We start from the raw sequence: 22,815 nt of genomic DNA on the forward strand, positions 1-22,815 counted from the left end.
CTTTGTTCTTTCAAATAGGAGAGGAACAGCAAAGGCTTCAAAGAGAAAATGTCAGAGGATTTTCTGATCTTTGAAAAGAGATTTTCAGCACAGAGACTTCAAATCCAACATGTCCCAAACCAAGCACAGCTTTCCTTTCTCTGTTAAGCCTCCGTGACTTCCTGGGTTTCTGACCCCAGCAAAGTCATCACTGTTGTCCCCACTCCCATAAGCCCGAAACACAGAGGCCATCCAGACTCCTCTCCCCTTTGCTGCCATCATCCAATCAATTACTAAGAGCTTCCAATTCTACTTCACAATTTTCTGAAATCCCTCCCTCTTCTTAGTGGTACACCCCCACTTCCCAGAGAACAACTCACAGCTCCTCTGGGACAACCTGTTTCTCATCTAGCCCCACCTTGTAGCAAGTGGAGGCCATAAAACTAATAAATGACTGACTTCCTGCCTGAGAGCAAGGCGCTTAGCACCGCTTCCAGCGCGCTCTCCACCTGCCTCCTCAGGAACTGATCTCTGCAGCCCTATCTCCTGCTGCTTTGTCACCAAAAGAATTCCAAACTACAATCTGGCTATTCCCACGGAGAGGAATAGCATTCCCACTTTTCCTTGCTCTGATAATTCTCACTCATTCACCGACGCGGTTTGGGAAAACTAGTAGTGCTCTCGGGTACGCAGTGTCCCTCGCCCACGTATCCACTGCACCCGGTGGAATCTCTATTTAGCTTTTGCCACCGTATTGTGTGTCTGGAACCAAAGGGTTCCCACCAAAGTTGCTGAACCAGCGGAATGCAAACGTCCCCACTCTCCCTTCCCGTACATGGTGCGTAGGCTAAGCTGTCCTTCTGTCCCACTCCTCCTCGCCTTTCTGTCCCATTTGGCTGGGGACACACAGTTTCGGAAAATCAAGGTCAGGGCAACAACCCAAGACCCTCCTGCCTTACTTCCCCCGGCTTTAAGGCATCTGCGCAGGGAGGGATTCCGACACCCTGGGTCGGATGCAGGGCTTCGCTGGTCCTGCCGCCCAGAACCCGACTCTCTGCCTGGGTTCCTGTTCCCTGCGTCCCTGGGCGGCGCGCCCCTGAGCGGCCGCGCATTCCCCGTCCCTGAGAAACATCCGGGCAGCGAAGAGGCGGCGGGAGCAGGGCGACCTTCGTTCCTCGAATGCGCAGTGATGGGTTCCCCGCCGCGCTTCAGGTGAAGGTCCCGCGTTTCCCCAGCCCATCGGCCCTTCCAGGCAGACGCAGGCTCCCTCACGCCCCACCCTGGTTCCCCGTTAACTCGGAGGACACTTTCCTGGGAACCTCCTAGACCCCTTTATTTATTTCGCCGAACCCTGTGGACGTGCTGGAGCAAAGGCCTCTCTGGACCGGGACACTCTCCTGGGCCCGCAAATCTGCTCGACTCTCTCCTCTCAACCTCCCTGTCAAGCCTTCTCTCCTCCAGCGCCAGCTCTTCTCGCCTGCTGGGGGTCTGTGCATTGCCTCTGATGGAAGAAAGTCAGGGTGTGTGTGCTGAGAGGATGCTCCTGTTGCCTGAAACCAGTCCTTCCCGAACCTGGTGGATGTCTTGCTCCCCCCTCTCCCAGAGCCTTTCCCTTCCTCCATCTTTATCAGGACCCCTTCCTGGTGCCAGCTCTGTCCTACACCTGGCTGTAGGCTTTTAGGACTGAGGGTCCACCCCAGGCTCTCTGCCCAGACTGCGGTGGGCTGTGGGCAACCCTGGTGGTGCTGGGCCATGGGAGGGCCCAGGTAGAGCCCAGCCTTCCTGTGGGTCAGTTTACCCAGAGCCCTGCCTGTGGTTGTGAGCTGCCTCTGTCCTTTCTCCTTTCAGCCCCTGTGTGTCCTGGAGAAGAATCCTGTGCATCGTTTCCCTGCCGTTTATCTCATCAGGTTTTGCTCCTCGGATGAAAAACAGACAAAATTTTATATTTGAAAAAGTGCAGCCAGAGCCAAAGGGGCACAGGTTGGCCTGAGCGGGAGGGAGGGGCCTCCTCTTCTTTCTTGGAGGAAATAACCTCAGAGCAGGGCCATTGTTAACATGTCTTCTCTTTCTGCCAGGGATTCCGAAGCCTCCTTGTCTCCCGGCTCCCCTCTCTCTGTCTTCGCTGTCCGCAGGTATAACTGGTCTCACCTGACCCCCCTGGAGCTGCAGGATCGCTCTGTGGGGCTTCAGACAGAACAGAGGGCTGGGAGAAATCCGTACTTCACGCTGGAGGGTCAGGAGTTCCTCATTTTGGGGGGCTCCATCCACTACTTCCGGGTGCCCAGGGAGTCCTGGAGGGACCGGCTGCTCAAGCTGAAGGCCTGTGGCTTCAACACGGTTACCACGTGAGTGCCAGCCCCACAGGGGCTCTGACATCTCAGGGCTCAGAGCCTCCGTGCCTTTTCAGCTTGTGTCACTTACACTTCATTCTTAATTCGCTATGGTCCATCCTAGGTTACTGGGAAGAATATGAAAGAGTAAAGGCTCTCTGCTCTTCTCGGAACCTCTCCAGTGGGAGGGCCATCGCCCCTTAGGGAACTCAGCTTTATAAAAGATGCTCAAAAGTATGCTTCCAGTTAAATGTGTGGTGGGGTTTTTTTTGTTTGTTTTTTGGGTTTTTTTTTTTTTTTTGTCTTTTGTCTTTTTAGGGCCGCACCCTCGGCATATAGAGGTTCCCAGGCTAGGGGTCTAATTGGAGCTGTTACCCCAGCCTATGCCAGAGCCACAGCAACACCAGATCCAAGCCGCATCTGTGACCTACACCACAGCTCACGGCAATGCCAGATCCTTAACCCACTGAGGAAGGCCAGGGATCAAACCCGCAACCTCATGGTTCCTAGTCGGATTTGTTTCCGCTATGCCATGACGGGAACTCCAAATGTGTGGTGTTTTACAAACAATTTTCATTTATTTATGTGGACATGAACACCATTATAATAATAAATAATAATAGGAATAATAGTAGAATCAGAAGAAAAAACCTGTAAGGAAATACCAGTATCCATAAAGTGAATTTTAATGGTGAAAGGGAGTGGATATTGGAGCTTAGTGATTGAGAGCACCCGGTTTAGAGTCAGGTCGGCCTGGTCTTCAGTCCTGTCTCTGCCTCCAGCCATCACATCCCAGGCCCTTCAATTGGCAGAATAACAATTGCCTTATAGGAATTCCCTTTGTGGCTCAGCAGTTTACAAACCCAACTAGGATCCATGAGGATGTGGGTTCAATCCCTGGACTTGCTCAGTGGGTTAAGGAACCAGCATTGCTGTGAGCTGTGGTGTAGGTTGCAGATGTGGCTCGGATCCTGTGTTGCTGTGGCTGTGGTGTAGCCCAGCAGCTGCAGCTTCAATTCAACCCCTACCCTGGGAAATTCCATATGCTGCAGGTGCAGTCCTAAAAAGCAACACAACAAAACAACTGCCTTATAAGGTCCTGTTGATGATTATGTGAGATAAAATCTCTAATTTTTGTGAAAAATGCCTCTTACAGTGCTTGGCATATATACATAGTCAATTATGGTGAAAAAAAAATACAAACCAAGTTTAGTCAATCAGAAGAACTTAAACATGAATTTAATATCATCTAACATGATTAGGTGTCTAGGGACAAAAGGAGACATGTATTTATGGTGAACTAGGCATTTTCTGAGCATTTTCATGACATGGCTTAATCCCAACCACTTCTCTGGAGGTGGATGGTGTGGGTCCCACTATGCAGGGAGATGGGAAGCACGGGGGCCCTGTAGGCTCATCCGGGGTCAGCTTGCCCAAGCCTGACCACGCTGTGGGAGTGAGGCTACCCCAAGGTTGCAAGGATCATAGGCTCCTGCCTGCGTATAAAAACCTCGCCCAGAGCAGAAGCCATATTTCAATGGGGAATAGTGGTGTCCCCTTCACAAGGGACATGTTTCCAGGAAAATCTTGAAACTGAAACAACTGGGAGTCGATAATGGTGGGTTGAGGGTGAGCCCAGAGAAGACACTGTTGAAGCAGCTGGTAGAGGATGTGTCGGACTCCGTGGAAATGGGCGCCTCCCAAAGTGTGTAAGGATCCTGCCATCACTGGGACCCAGAGTCAAGAATTTGAATGTGTAGGGTGAGGTCCCAGGAGCCTACCAGCCATCTCCCCTTCTGGCCACATGGATTTACACATGGCCAGGCCTATTCAAACCCTGGGAAGCAGTGACCCAACCCTTCCTGCAGCAATCCTGTCTTTGCTGGGTGAGAACACTTTCCCAGTGTCCTACGGTTAGGAACAGTGGGGCTCTGTGGGGGTTGGGCAGGGTCTAGGCCCACTGCCTTTCAAATTGGACTCTGCTTGGGCCTCGGGGACCACATCCTCAGTGCCATGTAACTCTTCCTGTGAGATCTTGTTCAGGCTCTTTCGTTATGTTGTGATGCAGAGTATATTTTGTTTCTTCTTCTTTTTTAAGGTAACAGCAACATAACATTTTTGCCTATGTTATGTTCCTAAATGTCTTTACACTCAACATAAAAACTTCTAATTGTGGGGTTATGGAGAAACTGAATGAGTCATTATGGATTATTTATATCAGTGATCCCTAGATACTGACTAAATTTCCTTGTTTTTCTCTTTCTTGATGAGATGTTTGTCACCTGCAATTAGAAAGGTCTGTTGTTTTCATGGTTAAGCTGTGGGATTTTGTTAGTTAACATCAGGAAGAAGAAAAGGCAGTCCCAGAGAAGCTCAAACTCTCACTACAGAAAGGGAATAGCAGAAAAGCTTTAGCAGACTCTATGGGGCTCGTAGTGTAATGCTTTACATCTGTAACTGTATTCATTATATTCATTCCAAAAGATTTGAATTTCCTTGCCTTTCCTTCTCTTTTTGTTGATATGATACTTATAATGTATTGAATTTTTGAAGAAGTGAGGACTGTGGGATGTCCTCACCAGGGAGCAGCCACAGGCAGGACCAGGGAAGTACAAATGCAGAGCAGAAGCACTTTGCGCCTGCACGTTTCCACCGCCCCCTTGTGGCAAAGCTAGGCATCACATTCACTGAAGGAGCCACACTTCCAGGGTGGGTCCCTTATTGCAGAGCTGATTCTGAACAGTGAATTGGAAGCTGAGAGCAGTAAAAAAATAATGGGCTCATCTAATGTGCAAATAATCTAATTATAAATTATTGTTGCATTTCATTGAGGGCCTTTCTGCATCTATTGAAGGGATGATGTGCTTTTTCTTCACCCTTTTGTTAAATCAGTAAATTACATTGAAAAATTTTCTTATGTTCAACTCACCCACAGCTCTGGGATAAATTCTGCTTGGTTATGAGACATACCCCTGTGGGGACACACACATACGCACGCGCGCGTGCACACACACACACACACACACACACACACACACACATTGCTGGACTAGATTTGCTACTCTTTCTCTTCAGATATGTATATTTAAAATTTAAATATGTATATTTAAAACTCGATTTAAAATTTTACTTCTGAGTGTCTTGTCCAGTTTTGAAATCAGTCGTATAATAAACCCATCAACTGACTTCTTTTTCTAGTCACTGAAAATATTTTGCCAAAGAATTATCTTTACCCTCAATGTTTCTTAAAATTCACTTGTAAAACTTTGTGACTGCTATTTTCTTTTGTCATTGTGAGGTGAAGATTTGGGGAAAAATATAATTTTCTTGACTAGTTATTGTTTAACTTGTATTTCTGTTTCTTCTAGAGTGTATTCTATTTTTTCTTTTTAAAGCCACATCTGCAGCATATGGAAGTTCCTGGGCTAGGGGATCAGAGCCACAGCTGCTGGCCTATACCATAGCAATAGCAATGCCTGATCTGCAACCTATGCTGCATTTGGCAATGCAGGATCCTTAACCCACTGATCAGGCCCAGGGATTGAACCTACAGCCTCATAGGTACTAGTCAGTTTCTTAACTAGCTGAGCCACAACGGGAACTCCGAGAGTATTTTCTATTTTGATTCTAAGGATTTTTTTTTCCTTTCCTTTTCTTCTTTTAGATTGACTGGAACTTTAAAAATTCTTTCTTTCTTGGAAGTTATACATCATATTGTATATTTGGGATGTTTTTCTTTCTCAATTTCATCTAAACTTTTAGTGTTTTCAAAGAACTAACTTATAGCTTTATTAATCTCTTCTATATCTTCTTGTTCTCTACTTCACGATTTATGAGCTATGTATAATTTTCTACTTGATTTTGTGCCTTCTCTCTCCTCCTCCTCTTTCTCTGTCTCTTGAGTTGATGATTTAGCTCATATTCTTTCCAAGATTTTATGGTTTCTAATATATTTACTTAAGGATGTCCATGTACCCCTAGGTGTTGCTTTGGTTATATATCCCATAAATTTTACCATGTAGTAGAAACATCATTTGGTTTCAAATATTTCGGCTCTTTGGGAATATGCTTTCTGTTTTATTTCTTTCACCTTTTACTATTATTATTATTATTATTATTATTTTGTCTTTTGTCTTTTTTAGGGCCGCACCCATGGCATATGGAGGTTCCCAGGCTAGGGGTCGAATTGGAGCTGTCTGCTGCCCACCTACGCCACAGCCACAGCAACGCAGGATCCGAGCCGCATCTGCAAACTAGACCACAGCTCATGGCAACGCTGGATCCTTAACCCACTGAGGAAGGCCAGGGATCAAACCCGCAACCTCATGGTTCCTAGTCGGATTCGTCTCCACTGCACCATGATTGCAACTCCACCTTTTACTATTTTTAAAGTGAAAATTTCTAATTTAATTGCACTTGACTTGGGATCACAGATGATGAGATGTAGGTTTTTGGAATTCGCTGAGATTTATTTTGGATTTCACAACTGTTTAATGCATTTTTTAGGAAGGATAGTCCTACATTGTTGGCCACTGAGTTCTCTGTATTCTCATTGGATCCAGCCTTTCAATTGTGTTGTTCAAGTCTATACCCTTACAATCTTTTTCTTTTTCTTTTTCCATGTTGCCTCTATTTAAGATTGCTAGAATAATTTTTCATCATCTGTATCTTTTTCCATCTTTTCATTTTCAAGGTTTTTTCCCCAGCAATTTTAAGTCACTTTTAAACATAATTCAGCAATTTTTTTTCATCCTGTTCTCTCCATGTATAGCTATAAACTTTACCAGGCATAGTTAATCTTTAACAAGCCACCTTTTCATCCCTCCTCCTAACAAAAATTCTCAAAATATAGTCAGTCTTGCCATAAAGCAACACATGCACTCTTAAAAATCTGCGCTCTGCAAAATTGCATATCAAGAACTATAGGGAGGGCTTATGAAAACACAATACTCAAAACCTTGGTTGGTGACACACAAAAAGATAGTCACCTATTAAAAATAGCACATAATAAAAATTTTACATGTCTCTTTAGCCCTACAGACTCAGCCCTAGCAGGGAGGTCCTGGCAGGGTCCTTCTTGCTAAGATCTGCAAGTGGGACCCTCCATTATTTTACCTCCATTATCTTCATAGAAACTCCTCCTCTATTCTTATTTTGATGAATTCTCACCAATAATCGGGTATATATAGATATTTGTGGTTTTTTCCTTGTCTTTAATGGATATTATAAAGAAAAGGATGGTAAGTGGGATAATTTATGCATAAATTCAAGGATCTAGAATCATAGGATTATTGGCAGCTTAGACCACAAGTGGGTAGCAGAGAAAGAGACCATTGAAAATGACCACTGTTCATGTAACGAGGTATAAATGCTACTGAAAGCTTCAATTTATTATAGAATATTCCCAAGGCTTGACACGGGCTTGGGACTGACCCAGGAACTTGGGAGAAAGAAAGGAAAACATGCTTATTGCACCTCCCTTTTCCTACCACAGCTACGTTCCCTGGAACCTCCATGAGCCAGAAAGAGGCAAATTTGACTTCTCTGGGAACCTGGACATGGAGTAGGTGCTGCTGCTTCTGTGATGGCCGGGGGTGGAGGGTGCTCCTGTGGTCAATGAGGAACCACAGGCCCATCTCAGCTCTGCTCTGAAAAGAGAGAGACTGGCTATGACCCGGTTACTCCTGGGGGCCTGGGCCTGCCTCCCTGAGCCCAGACCTCTTCACTGCAGCCCAGAGATACCCTGTCTCCAGGGTCTCCTGGTCTGCAGTGTGGTCCGGGTGCATGGTTGGGGCCAGGGTCTGCCCCTCCAGGCTGTAAGGCCACTGGGGCCAGGCTCACTGTCTGGACCCTGGTACCCCTTCTGAGGCCTTTTGTCCAGAGGGGCTATGCAGATGTCCTGGGTGGGGACTACTGCTGTGACCTGGAGTGGGCATTCTCGAGAGGAAGAGGACAGATGGCATTCTGCCCTCAGTGTCCCCAGCCCCTGGGTGACAGGAGGGCAGGTGAGGAGATGGGTGGGCTCTGCCTTGCAGTGCTGCTGGGCTGCAACCCCCCACCCCACCCTCCACCCCCCACCTCATCCTCCACCCCCCACCTCACCTTGGTTCTGAGGTCTGAGAGCTGCTGACACTGCCCCTCGCCCCCCCAGGGCCTTCGTCCTGCTGGCTGCGGAGGTTGGGTTGTGGGTGATCCTGCGTCCAGGCCCCTACATCTGCAGTGAGATCGACCTTGGGGGCCTGCCCAGGTGAGTGGGGCTGGAGTCCTCCGCAGTGAAGCATGACTAACACTTATAACCTAGTCTTGAGAGCTCTGTCTCCTCACAGCATCCTGGGTGATGTGCTGAGGGGCTGAGGAGTGGTGTTGCTCAGTTCTCCTTCCTCAGCTGAGATGCTGGTCCTGGTACATGTGTGGGGAAAGGACGCATCAGCTGCTACTGCTCTTGTTTCTTTCTGGGAGGCAGTTTTGGCCATCTCTGTTTCCTTGGAGGGAGGCTCTGAGAACTTCTAGGCCCATCCTGACCACTCCTGGTTGTTGATGGAAGCCAAGTTCTCCCCAGTGCTGAGACCCTCAGCTCCCATCCTTCCCCATTTTATTTGACTGGTCCTTCCTCTGTGATGCTGGCCCTTGGTCCAGACAACTAAGGTTCAGGAGGAGGATCTAAGGATGCTGTTCCATTACCTCTAGAGCTGACGGAACCCCCTATTGGTCCATGCTCTGCCCCCAGGTGGACAGTCTACTCCCCGGTCAGGAGAGGCTTTGCTTTCCTCCAGGACGGGCTTGTTCTCCACCCCATCTCAGGGGCAGGAGAAGCCTGACTTGGGGACAGGAAGTGATTTGATTTGATGTGCAGGTTACCTGCAGTCCCTGCCCTGCATCTTGCAGGTGACAGGCCACTTCCTGGCTGTCATTTCCCCTCTGTCTTAAAGTCCTGGGTCTTAGAGGGAAGGCAACTCTGTGCCTAAGGCTGGGCTGTGCTCAAAACATCACAAAAGTTTGCAAGGAGCTGAAAAAGAATGCAGGAGAGTATTCAACATACGGGTACACCCCTTTCATTAGGAAGTAGGTATACGAGCCTTGCGGGTCTGGTGGCACCTCCTAGGTTGCAGTGTTCTGGCAGTGGAGGTGGGGTATCTCCTCCCAAAGCTGCGAGTTCCTGAGATTGGGCAAGAAAGTGGTCCCAGGACCATGGACGTGAGGGTAGATCCCCAGCATCCCGCCCCTCCTGGCCACCTTCCAGCCTTACCTGCTGAGCCCCTGCCCCTCTTGTCCCCTCTCCCCCAGTCGGTTACTGCAAGACCCCACATCGCAGCTGCGGACCACCAACCACAGCTTTGTAGAGGCCGTTGACGAGTATTTAGATCACCTGATCGCCAGAGTGGTTCCACTCCAGGTGAGACGGACCACCTTTCCTGCTCTCCTGCCATAGGACAATAGCTGTTCTGGCATATTCCAGAGAATTCCTCAGAAAATGGAAGCTGACGGCCACAGTTGAAATTCCAGACCCTCATCCTAGTGCAGCCTTTTCTAGGAGGAGAGGCTGGGAGGGAAAACAGGCTCACTTTCCTCGTCCCATCTCAGGAGCAGGTGTCCAGAAGGGGTCCCTTCTCTGAAGCTGCCTCCATCCTACAGGGGTGGGAGTGGGGAAGGGAATGCCCCTGCGCCTGCAGCAGGGACTGGCCTCAGGGAGCGGAGTGGACTCAGAGTGGACAGATGTTGACAGATTCCATTTAGTATTGGGCACTGTCAATGGCTTAGGTGGGGACAGGGGTCAGGGGTGGGGAATCTAGCTGGCAGTTTGAGGAGTGAGTACAAATGAGAAGCAGAGCATGAATGTGGAGTGAGTGTGGACAGCTGGGTGGCTCAAGGCATGGGGCCCTTACAGGAGGAACAAGGGGCCCAAGAGTGGAGGGGGGTTGCCTGGAGCCAGCATTGCCCCCTCTTTCCCACTCCCCTTTCCCCTCCCCCTCCCTACCTTCTTCTCCTTCTCCCCCCTCCCCCTCCCTCTCTCTCTCCCCCAACCCTTCTCTCTCCCTCCCTCCCTCTCTTCCCAGCCCCTCTCCCTCCCCCCTTCCTCCCCTCCCCCTTGGTCCCTCCCTCCCTCTGATCTGGGGGTTCTGGGTAGTTTCCTAGGTGATGGGAGTGGTGGGTTTGGAAGGGAGGGTTGAAAGCACAGGAGGAGAGGGGCCAGCATGTCCCCTAGCAGGTGGTGGGGAGGCAGGGGACTCTGCACAGGGTGGTGGTGTCTCCGTAAGATGGGAGCAGGGAGGAGGCCGTGAGTGTGTGGGTTTGAGATCTCCGAGGGGAGGAGCTGCTTCACATGAGAAATCTAGGGAAAACGAGGGCGCTCATCCACAGGGACGTGGGAGGGGGACAGCAGCTGGAAGGTCTGGGTGACTGTGGCTGCAGGACAGAAAGAGGGCGTTCACAGTGGGTCAAGGCTTCCGGCCAGCTCACTCTGCCCCTGTGTGCTTGTCCTCAGTACCGCAAGGGGGGCCCGATCATTGCAGTGCAGGTGGAGAACGAATACGGCTCCTTCCATAAGGATGAGGCCTACATGCCCTACCTTCACAAGGTGAGACACAGGGGGCTGTGCTTTCTTCCTCTCTTATATCTCACTCTGCTGGGTGCTTAGGGGGATGGGGCTGTATGGGATCAAGGTCACTTTCCTTGTGAACCTACCACACGGTCAGGGCCATCCAGAAGACGCCGAGGACTTTATTATGAGGTGAAACATGAGGTGCAAAGGTTGTTCTCTGTGATCCACTTCTTTCATTCAATCCCTTGAAGTAAATAATGACAGTGGCTGCCATCTAGCAGCTCTCCGACCTGGAGTATTAATACTCTTTCTTCTGTTGCCTTTGCTCATCCATGGGGTAGGGCGGGCATCTCAGGGCAGGGGATACTGCGGTCCTGCCTGGTTGTCCTTTCTGGTGGGGGAGGCCCCACCCAGCCCCAGCTTCCCAGGTTCAGGAAGCTGATGAGTTCTGTCTAAACTGGAGCCCCCTTTGCTAAGAGGGACACAGGGGCTCCATGTGCCCTGTCCTCACAGAGACATCTGAATGGCAGCAGCAGAGAGGGGTTGCCAGCTGGACAAGGAAGAGAAGGCAGTGATGGAGCAGGAGAAGGCAGGGATATTCCATGGCCATCCTACAGCTGCAGTTCTGGAGCTGGACATGGTCTGCGAGAGGTTCCCCTCCCTGATTTTGCTCAGGGTCATCACATCAGACCCCTCAAGTCCATCTCATTCAGCTAGCATTATTTTAATTATTCGAGCTTTAAAATGTACCCCTCCACTCCCCTCCAGGCCCAGTCTGGTTCAGTGAACACATAAGACACACAGATGGGGTCCCCTGGCCCCCTGGCCATCTGTCTGCTCTCTCAGTAAATAACGACTTTCAGATTAGATTCCCTGCTTCCCTGAAGGCAGGCAGGCTTCTGTGCTACCCTGAGTGTCCAGACCCAGGTTTGTGACTCTGACCCCGCAGCCTCAGCTCCCCTTCCCAAGTCTCCCTCCCCTCCTGTTTATCTGCTACTCTCTCCCCTCTCCCCAATCTGTTACCTCCCATCTCTCTCTGTATCTCTCTTTCTATCTATCGTCCCCTGTTTATCTGGGTCTCTCTCTTTCCCCTGGATGTAGAAACCCTGCCCATTGACCTCCTGAACTCACCCTTGTGCCTTTCCTTTGACGCCCACAGCCATGGGGTGTCAGAGGCTGCACGCAGAGGTGTGGTCACCCATGGAAAGGACACCAGGCTGCCCAGAGACTACAGTCCCCTGGTTTGCTGAGCTTCATGCGGGCAGACTCTCGGCTGTCGCCTTCCTGTCTGGTTCCCACACTGCCCTTCCGAGCCCAGATGTATTTATTGCCTTGTTTCCTTCTTCCCATGAGGGGTGGGGGGTGGTCATTTTGTCCAGTTCTCCCAACAGGCCCTGCTGAAAAGAGGGATTGTTGAGCTGCTCTTGACCTCAGATAATACGAACGAAGTGCTGAAAGGCCACATCAAAGGAGGTACGAATTTAGACTAAGGAGGGACTGAGGCTCTGAGCCAGGCCTCTGAATCTTGAAGGAGCCTCGGAGAGAGCTGAGCGCATCCTTGTTGCCTCTTTCCTTTGTGCATTGACATGGACCCAGAGGCTTGATGTCGGATGGAGGAGTTCTCAAGGTCAAAGGGCAAGGCCTCCCATTGGTTCGCGCCCTGGTTGTGCTGCCTTCAATTAGAGCCTCTGTCCTCGGGGCACGATTCCATCTTTCCCGGTTTTACTGTGGCTAAGAGTCTGGGCTGGTGCCAGGGGAGGCTTAGAGTCAAGGTGTTTCCACCCACACGGGGAGCCTGCGGAGGCACAGAGGTGCTGAGTTGGGAGGCCGGCCCAGGGAGAGCCCAGCCCTGGACCCCAGGCCGGAGGCTCACTGTGTATATTGCACGGGTCCCAGGAATAGGGGGACAGGATAGTTCAGGACAGAATCGTGAGGGAAGTGACCAAGTAGCTTCAGCTGCGTGGGTCCAGGGGCGTCGGTCAGGTCCCTCCTCTCCGTGGTGGCACATCCCCATGTTCCTGTGGGCGGTGGAGCGTGTGCTGCCCTGGGCCCAGGAGACCCAGGTCTAATGGAGGCCTGTGAACTTGGCTGCTCCCACTTCTCTGCACAGAACGGGGCTCCTGAACAGCCCTCCTTCCCTCACATCATCCTTGAAGTGTCCAGGGACATGAGTGGTGTGTGGCAGCCCTCGTGTTCTGCTCAGAGGGGGGCAATGTCCTGTTATTCCTCCCTGGTGACAGGGGCGTGGGCCCTCAGCAGCGCCCCCATCTCTCTGCAGTGCTGGCCGCCGTCAACATGAAGTCCTTTAAGGAGGGCGAGTTCAAGGATCTCTATCAGGTGCAGGTAAGGAGGTCTTTGCTGCCCATCTGCGCCGAGACCGCCCAGCCTGGGCAGTTGGGGGGCTGATGGGGAGCGAGTGCCTCTTGGGGATGCCCAGGGAAGGGGGGAAGCAGGGAGGTGGATGGGGGCTGGGTTGCTGATGGAGGACTCAGCCAGGCTCTGCCAATGGCCAGAAGGCAGGACCATTGAACATAAAGTTTTTCCCAAATGTGCATTGAGTCCTCCCTCCAAGGGTGACCCCCATGAGAGTGAGCTGATTTATAACACTCTGTTAATTTCTGCCATAGAGCTAAGTGATTCAGTTATATATACACATATATATTCAGTTGTACATATATATGTACATTCAGTTATGCACACATGCGTAACACACACACACACACACACACGATGGTTTAATCACAGGATATTGAATGTGGTGCTCTGCGTTATGCAATAGGACCTTATTTATCCATCCTATATAGAATGGTTTGCCTCTGCTAATCCCAGACTGTCCCCTGCATCCCTCTTCCACGCCCCCTTCCCCATGTGGAGAGGCCTTCTTTATGCCATGTATTAGTTAGAAGCCCGTTGTTTCATTTCTCATTTTGGGAGGTTTTGTAGATGTTGTTCTGTTATCGGTTCTTGGTTTAGTACTGTGAAAATCCCAGAGCACATTCTGAGTGATCTCTGTTCCTTTACATTCGTTGAGGCTTGTTTTATGGCTCAGCATACAGCCATTCTTGGTAAATGTTCCTGGGCACTGTAGAAGGGTGTGTATTTTGCATTTGTTTGTATGTTTCCATTAGGTCAGGTTGATTGATGGGGGTGTTCACGTAATCGCTATCCTTCCTAATTATCTACCTACTTGTTCTCTCAGTTATTAAGAGAATTGGCATCTCTAAATGAAATTGTGGGCTTATTTTTTGGGCTGTGTGCTGGTTTCAGCCCATCCATAATCAGGGCTGTGGCTGGACAGGCGCCTCTGGTACTTACCATGACTATGAGATGCCCTCAGCAGGAACTGTCAGGTTATCATTTCCTTCATTGTACTTTTTGGTTTATTTTCCTGTTTTTTTTTTTTTTTCTAATTCCTTGAGATGGATAATTTTCCCCCCCCACCCCGATTTTATATTTCTTTTCTTTTTTTTTTTTCCTGCTTTTCCACCAGAGGCACGTGGAAGTTCCCAGGCTAGGGGTCAAATCAGAGCCACAGCTTCCAGCCTATGCCACAGCCACAGCAACACAGGATCCGAGCCATGTCCAAGACCCACACCACAGCTCACAGCAACACCAGATCCTTAATGTGCTGAGCGAGGCCAGGGATCAAACCTGTATCCTCATAGCTCCCAGTTGGGTTCATCAACCACTGAGCCACATAGGGAACTCTTTATGTTTCTTTTTGTTCATATGTTTCAATATACATATGATGCATTTTTTTTTTTATGGTTGCACCTGTGGCATATGGACGTTCCTGGGCCAGGGACTGAACCCACACTTCTGCAGCTACCTGAGCCACTGTAGCTGGATTCCTAACCCACTGTGTCATGGCAGGAACTCCCATATGGTGTATTTTTGAGCATGTAGGAGGAGAGAAGGAGCCAGCACTGTGGGTGGTGGCAAAGGTATAGTGGGTGAGGGAGCACGGGGAGCAAGCGCTGAGTTGAGAAAGATAGAAAGCATGAGTTCCTCAAATTCTCACCTATGGTATTTAGCTTTTCTGATTTTCCTTTTCCCTTTTGTCAGACTGAGCATTTGATTTGGTTTGTTTCTAGAGCAATAAGCCCATTTTGATCATGGAATTCTGGGTCGGCTGGTTCGACACGTGGGGGAATAAACATGCCGTGAGAGATGCAATCGGTGAGTGCTTTGTGGTGTTGGCCCTGGGAGAGCGGCCCTGAATCGTGGGTCATTTATACATTTCTCTGCTCTTCAGACAGCTGTCCTACTAAGGACAGGGTCTTGACCAGGCCTGAGGGCCACAATTGGGTACAGGTTATCTGGTTCCCACACCTAGGAAGCCCATGGACTGACATGTAGTTACATAAACAGGCTAGAGTTTCCCATCTGCCAAGTGCTTTGAAGCAAACAAGCAGGGCAGCAATAGAAGAGACAGGGACAGCCCTTTACCACAGAGTCTCCGTGCTCCACCCCCTCATGGGGCTGTTTTCAGGATCAGGTGTGGCAATCTGTATAAGCCACCCAAGACAGTGCTTGGCAGATGTTGTTAGTGAAAGTATTTCTCTAAAGAAGAGATTTTACTACAGCTTTTATGAAAACAAGCTCACTTGTACCTGAAATGAAGTAAACCATTGGAAAGTAGTGGGGAACTGAGAAAAACCAGCCTTGAGCAGGAAAATAGAAAAAACAAAACAAAATCAACCCTGACCACCACCAGTGAACAACAGTTATCTGAGCACGTGTATGCCAGGCATCATGCCATGTTTCCTACACATACGCACCCAATAATTAATCTCCATCATCCTTGATGTAGTAGGAACTAGGACCTTCATTTAACAGATAAAGGAGCAGAGGCTCTGAGAGAGAAAACAGGCTGAGCAAGATCGGATGGATAGTCAGGAGCAGAGCCAGCCCTGAATCCCATCCCCATAACTTCTAGTGCAAAGATGACCTTGGGACAAAAATGAGAGCTGCTGTGGCTAAAGATGGTGGACTCTTGCAGTGGTTCTAAATCAGAACCACTGATCACAGAGATATTATCCCAGAAGGTAGTAATGGGGGTATGCTAATAATCTGTACAATTTCAAAACATTAATGTATATTAGGTGTTTAAGTGATATAGAGGGTCTCAGGCTGTTATTTAATAGATGTAGTTTGGAATCAAATTATATCCAGACTCTGCGAAAAACAGTTTTTAAAAAGGCTCTTAGAAGTTCCTTGGTGGGGCAGTGGGTTAATGATCTGGCATTGTCACTGCTGTGGCTCAGGTCATATGGGTTCGAACCCTGGCCTGGGAACTTATGCATGCCACAGGCATGGCCAAAAGAAAAAAAAAAAAAGACTCTTGATATTGACAAGATGGGTTTCTTAGAGTAGTTCTGACCAATTTCACCTCTGTCTGACTGTCTGATTAGAATCTTCATGGAGGCTAAAGGATGAAAGAGTTGAGTGGGTGGTGGGGCAGGGCTGGGAAGATTTCCCAGAGACTTCTGCCTTCTCTTACTTTTTAACCGTTCTCAACTTCTCATCTCCCTCCTCTGCAGATGTTGAAAATACCATATTTGATTTTATCAGATTGGAGATCTCCTTCAACGTGTATATGTTCCATGGAGGAACCAACTTTGGTTTTATGAATGGGGCCACATACTTTGAGCAGCACAGAGGTGTTGTCACGAGCTATGGCAAGTGTTCGCTGGTAGGGTCCCCACCCATTGCAGGGGCCCTGGGGATTTCCTGAGAGGCCCACAAGCACATCCTTGTCACACGGAGTTCTTGGCCCACAATCTACACTGAGCATTGAGGATTTTCTTATCTATTTATTTTCCTTTCTTCTGAGATGCTCACAAGGCCCCCAGCAGGGTCTCCTTGCAGTGGACTGGGTGCCCGGACCTGTAGCTCAGCTCCACTCATCCCGTATGCTGAGCCCTTGACCTGACCCTTCCTAGGTAGCATCCAGGCTAATTGTTCCGTGGGCTCCGGAGGCACTGCAGGGCAGTTGGGTTGGAGGGGAGAGAGTGTCCACGACAAAGTGCAGCAGAAAGATGAGCCCAGTGTCTTGGCAGCTCAGACCCTCAGGACAGGTTGTGGGGAGTGCTCCCAGGTTGACCTCACCTGCACTCCAGCCATGGACAGATGGCTCCCATTCCCCTCTGGGGGCCCTGATCCAGCTCTGGCCAGAAGAATGGAGCACTCGTGGTGGGGGTGCCCTGCCTGGTGATGGCACCTGGTGTCTTGCAGACTATGATGCGGTGCTGACGGAGGCCGGGGACTACACCCCTAAGTTCTTCAAGCTCCGGGAACTCTTTAAATCCATCTTCGGTACTCAGCTGTCCTTTTACTTGCGGGGTGGCCGCCCTCGGGGAATGGGAGAGGAGGAAAGGGAAGGTTTCCCTGTGGGCAGGTGCTGAAAGGCACTCCTGAGAGCAGAGATAACCTTCAGTTCACATCCTGAAGGTTACCTCTTAAAAGCTGTGACTTTTTAAGCCCTTTAAACCCAAGCGTCTTTACTGCACATGAAAACACTGGTCTTGTCTCCTATAATGAGTGTGACATTTAATTTTCTATTTATAAAACCCCTTAGTGTGATGTGTGACCTGATACCCTCCTATACAATAGCAAGTGTCATCCTATTTAATTGTATTTACTTGAATAAAGTTAACAAACCTCCTACTATGTAGGAAGGGTGTAAGGTAGATGTCCTACCCCTGAGAGCCCTTAGCCTGCTGACCAGGGTGCCTCCTGGGGTCTATATCTGTCAGTGCTCTGTGCCCACAGAGTGGCTCCAGCCTCACCAGGCTGGTCTTTCTTCGCTGTCCGAGAAGCACTGGCCTGGGACCCAGTTCTCAGCTTGGACCTGGGACACAAGAGTCCCGGAGAGGCTTGGAGAGGGAGGGAGATGTCCCAGGCACCGCTTGCCCTTTTTTTTTTTTTTTTTTTTTTTTGCAGTAACTCCTCTGCCTGCCTTACCTGAGCCCACTCCTAAGGCTGTGTATCCCTTGGTGAGGCCGTCCCTCTACCTGCCACTGTGGGATGCCCTGCAGTACTTAAATAGTGTGAGTACCGCCTGCTTTGGGAGAGCAGGGTGGCTGTTGAGGCCACAGAGCAGAGACCCCTTCATGGTATTTTTACTGGGAAGGGTGAGAGTGGTCTTTGCATTTTTACAAATTTAGGATGATGGGGCAAGAGCCAGGAGGTCCTTCTAGGTGGGCTGTGAACAGTCTTGAACTTGAAAACGAGTGTGTGTGTGTCTGGGGCAGGGGGGAGAAACAGGACTTGGGAGGGTCCGAGCTCCCAGCTGCACTGCACCCATCTGGCCAAGGCTCTTGAGCGAGGCTGCACGGTTCCACGAGAAGAACCCATGAAACCGAGCTTTTGCCTTTTCTTTGCCATCAATTGGGCCCCATCACTGAGCCGCTATGGGTCCCCATTCTCCCCTTAGGACTAGACTCCCTGTCCCTGCACAGAAAAGGCCAACATCATTTGGAAGGTGTTAAGTCTTGGGTTCACATTTCCCCTCCCTTGACATTGACTCTGGTAAGAGGTCCCTTGACCATGGTGGATACGAAGTGTTTGCTCAGTGCATCCTCTTCACTTGCTTGCAGTCTCGCTGGGATGTGACTGCCTTCTGGATTCTCAGGATTAGAGAACTTGCCCCCTCACCCTCCATCCCCTGAGTCTCAAGGTCAGCGGAGACTTAGGCACAGGCATCACTCCACAGCATATGTTTAGGTTTCTCATCTGAAGGACTCTTGGGGACCATTAAGAGGCACAAGAGAAAAGAGCCAGGTCTTAGGAGGAAGGGCCCATTCCCACCACCGGCTCCTGCTCCTGCCCTGTCTCCTCCCAGCCTGTCCTCTCTAACGTCCCACTCAACATGGAGAACCTTCCCATCAACAACGGGAATGGCCAGTCCTATGGCCTCGTGCTTTACCAGACGACTATCTGCTCCGGGGGCCAGCTCCACGCCAACGCTCAGGACATGGCACAGGTAAGGTTGGGGGTTTCTGGAGGCGGGCTGGACACCAGCTCGCTCTGCTGCTAGAAAGGGCAGTCAGTCCCTGGTCAGCTCTACTATTTGACAGCCTTCTAAAGACCCTTACTGTGTGAGAGGTGTTGGGATATCAAGTCGAACGAAAGAAACCTGCTTCATTTATCACAACTTAAGTCTGTCCAGGGCAGGCTGATTCTGTGAGCACCAAGGTCCGTGGCCTCCTTCATAAGGGCGTCCTCCCCAGCCTAGGGCTTCCCTGCCCCCTTCCTCCAGGTGGGCCTATCCATCTGCCGGCTCTTCTTTGGCAGGTGTTTTTGAATGAGACAAATTTAGGAACTCTGGCTAATGGTCATCAGGACGTGTACATTCCGAGGATCACGGTATGTAATTTGGGGTCTGGGTGCTTCCCTAGATCTCAGCCCAAGTGCAAACATGGCCTGTTCCTGGAATAGGCTTGTCTTGCCTCCACCATTGCCTGTGGTGCTGCTCTCACGCAGGGTCCCGGCAGGAAGAGTTGGGGCTGTGAGCATAACAACCTCTCCCTGACCCTGGGTGCCTCCAGGGTCACAGCTTCTGAGCTTCAGTGTGAACGGAGATTTCCCGCCAAGCCCCTGCTGGGCTTCTGATCATAGGCACAGCTGAGCCCCTCAGCCTTTCCTAAGGCAGACCAGGCTGGACAGGCAGGACACAGATTCTGGGGCAGGAGCACACGGGGTCCCATTGGGGGTGAGAGGACTTGGGCTCTGGGGCTCCTCTTCCCCATTCTCTCGTCCTCCATCTGGGACTCCCAGAAGAGAGTGGGTCCCATGGCCTTAAGTTCCCCATGAACTGGTCTGTTCCAAGCAGGAATGTCAGCTTCTAAGGATTCTGGTGGAGAATCAAGGACGAGTCAATTTTTCATGGAAAATTCAAAATCAGCAGAAAGGTGGGCTCTGGGCCTGGTCCGGTTGGACCTTGGACCCTAAGACGGGGACGTGGTTGGAGTTGGGAGGAAAGATTGTGGTCCCCCACTTACCCCTATTCTCAGGCAGTGGCAGAACCTAGGGCTAATGATGCAAATGCCCCCTCCCCTGTCCTGCCGCCCACCCCACCCCCGACTCTCCTAGGGGAAGGGGAGTCCCCAGGTTGGGCCCTGGTTTTCTAGAGCATGACCCAGTCCTGTTGGGGAATCCCAGGGGAAGCTCTGATCCTGGGTGGGGAGTATTCTTGATGATGTGGAAACCCTCAGTTGGACCCCTGGACCCTGAATGTCCAGCCCAGTCTATCTGCTCTGTCCTCCCTCCCACCTCAGGGTTAATCGGACCTGTTACTATAAACGACATTCCCCTGGAGAGTTTCACCATCTATTCGCTGGAACTGAAAATGAGCTTCTTCAAGAGGTATGTTCCTCCTTCTGCCCAGGACACTTTGGAGATCAGGGAGCTCGAGGTCTCCATCTCTTCACTTTGCAGATGAGGAGTCAGGTCCAGAGCCTGGAAGCGATGGGCTGAGGGTTCTAGAGCCCTCTGACCCCAGTGCGATGTTCCTGGCCCAACACAGTCCTAGTCCCTTTGGAGGAAACCTGGGGTCTGTATGGGGCCAGAGTTGGGAGGGGGCTTTCCTATCCCTCAAGGTGTGGTCCTTCCTCCAGGCTCCGCTCTGCCTCCTGGAAGCCTGTCCCAGATGGCCACCTGGGTCACCCTGCCTTCTACCTGGGTACCTTGAAGGCTGGCTCCTCTCCCATGGACACCTTCCTGACACTACCGGTGAGTGACCCACCCTCTCTTGCTATTCTCTTTGGAAGAGTCCTGGTGGAGACAGTTCACTTTCTGCTTTCCTTTCTCTTCCTCACTTTTAACCAAGGTCTCCAACATTTCTCAGTCCTCATAATTTATCATTGTTTAAAAAATAATACAGGGAGTTCCTATCATGGTGCAGCAAAAGTGAATCTGTCTAGGAACCATGAGGTTGTGGGTTTGATCCCTGGCCTTGCGCAGTGGGTTGAGGATCCAGCAATGCCATGAGCTGTGGTTTGGGTCACAGATGTGGCTTGGATTCCACGTTGCTATGGCTGTGGTATAGGCTGGCAGCTGTAGCTCCGACTGGACCCCTAGCCTGGGAACCTCCATATGCTGTGGGTACGGCCCTAAAAAGCAAAAAACAAAACAAAACAAAACAAAAAAAATGAAAAAAAAACAAAAAACCCCAGCAAAACACAATGGAAAAATTCAAATACTAAAGTGTAGAGGGCAAAGGGTGGTGGTTCTCCTTCCACCCCCCACTCCTCTCTGATTCTCAGGATTGAGCATGGCCAAGTGTGTGGGGTTTCATATGTAACTTTGCCTGAATACATACATAATCACTTTTTACACTAATGGGCCCATTCCATAAGCTGTGTTCTCCAACTTGCTTTTTTTTTGAGGGGGGAGGTATTAATTTTTGTCTAGTATATATTTTATGTGTAAACGCACATAGATAACATAAAGGCACCAAGTATGAATATACAGATCAATAAGTTATCACAAATTGAAGCCATGTAATTACTACTGAGATAAAAAAAGAAATATTATCAGCATCCCTCCCAATCTGTGCCTCCCCTTCTCCCTAATAGGACCCAACCCAGAATGTAGATTATTTTATAAGGTTCTCTGATATCCAATTTTTCTAAATGAAATCTAACCTTGTGACGCTGTGACAGCTTTGCTCAGCTTCTCAGCCTCCTTTTCCTGAATAAGCAGGTGCCTCTAGTGGGAAAACTGCCTCACAATGTCTTCTCTGAGGTCTTGGTTTTGAGATTCTTCATTGTACTGCAAGCAGATTTACAACAAATTGTGTAGCTTTTTACAGTTGCTGTCAGTGGCAGTGCTCACCTCTATTACCTAATAGTTATTGCTGGAAGCAGAAGACCTGCTTTGTGAAAAATACAGTTCCCTCTATCATAGGTCAGGAGCAGCAGTGCATTAGCATTGAAGGTTGGGTCGTGCTTTTCTCTGCCATCCATCGACCAGGTAGCAGGTGGAACTTGTAGGATGCCGCCCCTTCTGTGGAGCATCCCTGTCCTGCCTTAGGTTTTATTTGTCTGTTCCTGGTCTGAAGCTTCCTTCACTTCCAGGACTGGAATTATGGATTTGTGTTCATCAATGGACGTAACCTTGGGCGATATTGGAATATTGGGCCTCAGAAAACACTCTACCTTCCTGGTTCCTGGCTTCAACCAGAGGACAACGAGGTGGGTTGCTCCCAGCCACCCGTATATCTCATAAACTTTCAGATCTACCTCCATCTCCAGAACACACATCAAAGTGTCTTTCCCATTCTGGATTGAGTAGGCTCACCCTTTCTTACTGTCAACCTTTCTGTTCTTCCCAGATCATCCTGTTTGAGAAGATAATGGGTGGTTCATACATCCATACCACAGACAAACCCATATGGTAGGGCTGTGTTCTAACATCCTGCTTGGATTGCTGGATTTCATCCATGGGCAGTTTTTCAGGAGGAAGATTTACATCAAGAATATCAAACACAGTGTTGCCTACAATAGCCCCCAAAAAGGCTAAAAAATCAATAGGGAAATTGTTATGTATATTATAGTATCCATATGATACCAATGTTAGGCTTTAAAAAAGCTCCAAAATCTTCAGTGACTGATTTGCTAGTAAGAGGCTTAACTTTTAGCCGGTCTTATTCTCTGTTCAAATGTGCTTTTAGGCAGATTTAAATAAAACAAATGCATTTTATTTCTGCTTCTCCATACTCATTAGGGAGGAAGGGAAGAGTCTTTGACCAAAGCTAAGAAGAGAGAGTATTGTATATGCCGTCTGCAGACTCCTGCTGTGTGTGTGTGTGTGTGTGTGTGTGTGTGTGTGTGTGTGTGTGTGTGTGTGTTTGTAGGGGGGTGTTGCAGGCGCAAAGAGTGATGTCATCATGCATTTCCCTGCAGTCTGTGTGTTTCCAAGGTGACCTGGTGGGCCCCATACAATTGAAGAAGGGGAGTTCCC

At 49.6% G+C, this 22,815-nt stretch overlaps 1 protein-coding gene across 1 annotated transcript; it reads left to right on the plus strand.

The window, feature by feature from the left end:
* Positions 1–994: 994 nt before the first annotated feature.
* LOC125111099 (beta-galactosidase-1-like protein 3) lies at positions 995–22,519 on the plus strand. The gene is made up of 20 exons (XM_047752920.1): positions 995–1,191; positions 1,828–1,959; positions 2,055–2,324; positions 7,804–7,872; positions 8,461–8,556; positions 9,594–9,702; positions 10,792–10,884; positions 12,240–12,321; positions 13,127–13,191; positions 14,943–15,027; positions 16,392–16,529; positions 17,086–17,166; positions 17,794–17,900; positions 18,695–18,835; positions 19,147–19,218; positions 19,685–19,763; positions 20,130–20,217; positions 20,469–20,583; positions 21,930–22,046; positions 22,187–22,519. The coding sequence occupies exons 1-20, from the start codon at positions 1,169–1,171 to the stop codon at positions 22,250–22,252; spliced, it is 2,028 nt and encodes a 675-aa protein (XP_047608876.1). The 5' UTR covers positions 995–1,168; the 3' UTR covers positions 22,253–22,519.
* The last annotated feature ends 296 nt before the right edge of the window (positions 22,520–22,815 follow it).

This window comes from Phacochoerus africanus, chromosome 11, assembly GCF_016906955.1.
Source record: "Phacochoerus africanus isolate WHEZ1 chromosome 11, ROS_Pafr_v1, whole genome shotgun sequence".
Taxonomy (NCBI): domain Eukaryota; kingdom Metazoa; phylum Chordata; class Mammalia; order Artiodactyla; family Suidae; genus Phacochoerus; species Phacochoerus africanus.

Excerpts from the sequence above, each read along its gene's own strand:
- LOC125111099 (XM_047752920.1), top strand. The coding sequence starts at position 1,169 with ATGGGTTCCCCGCCGCGCTTCAG. Across the intron at positions 1,192-1,827 it reads GGTTCCCCGCCGCGCTTCAG|CCCCTGTGTGTCCTGGAGAA; the intron begins GTGAAGGTCCCG and ends TTCTCCTTTCAG. Across the intron at positions 16,530-17,085 it reads AGGTGTTGTCACGAGCTATG|ACTATGATGCGGTGCTGACG; the intron begins GCAAGTGTTCGC and ends GGTGTCTTGCAG.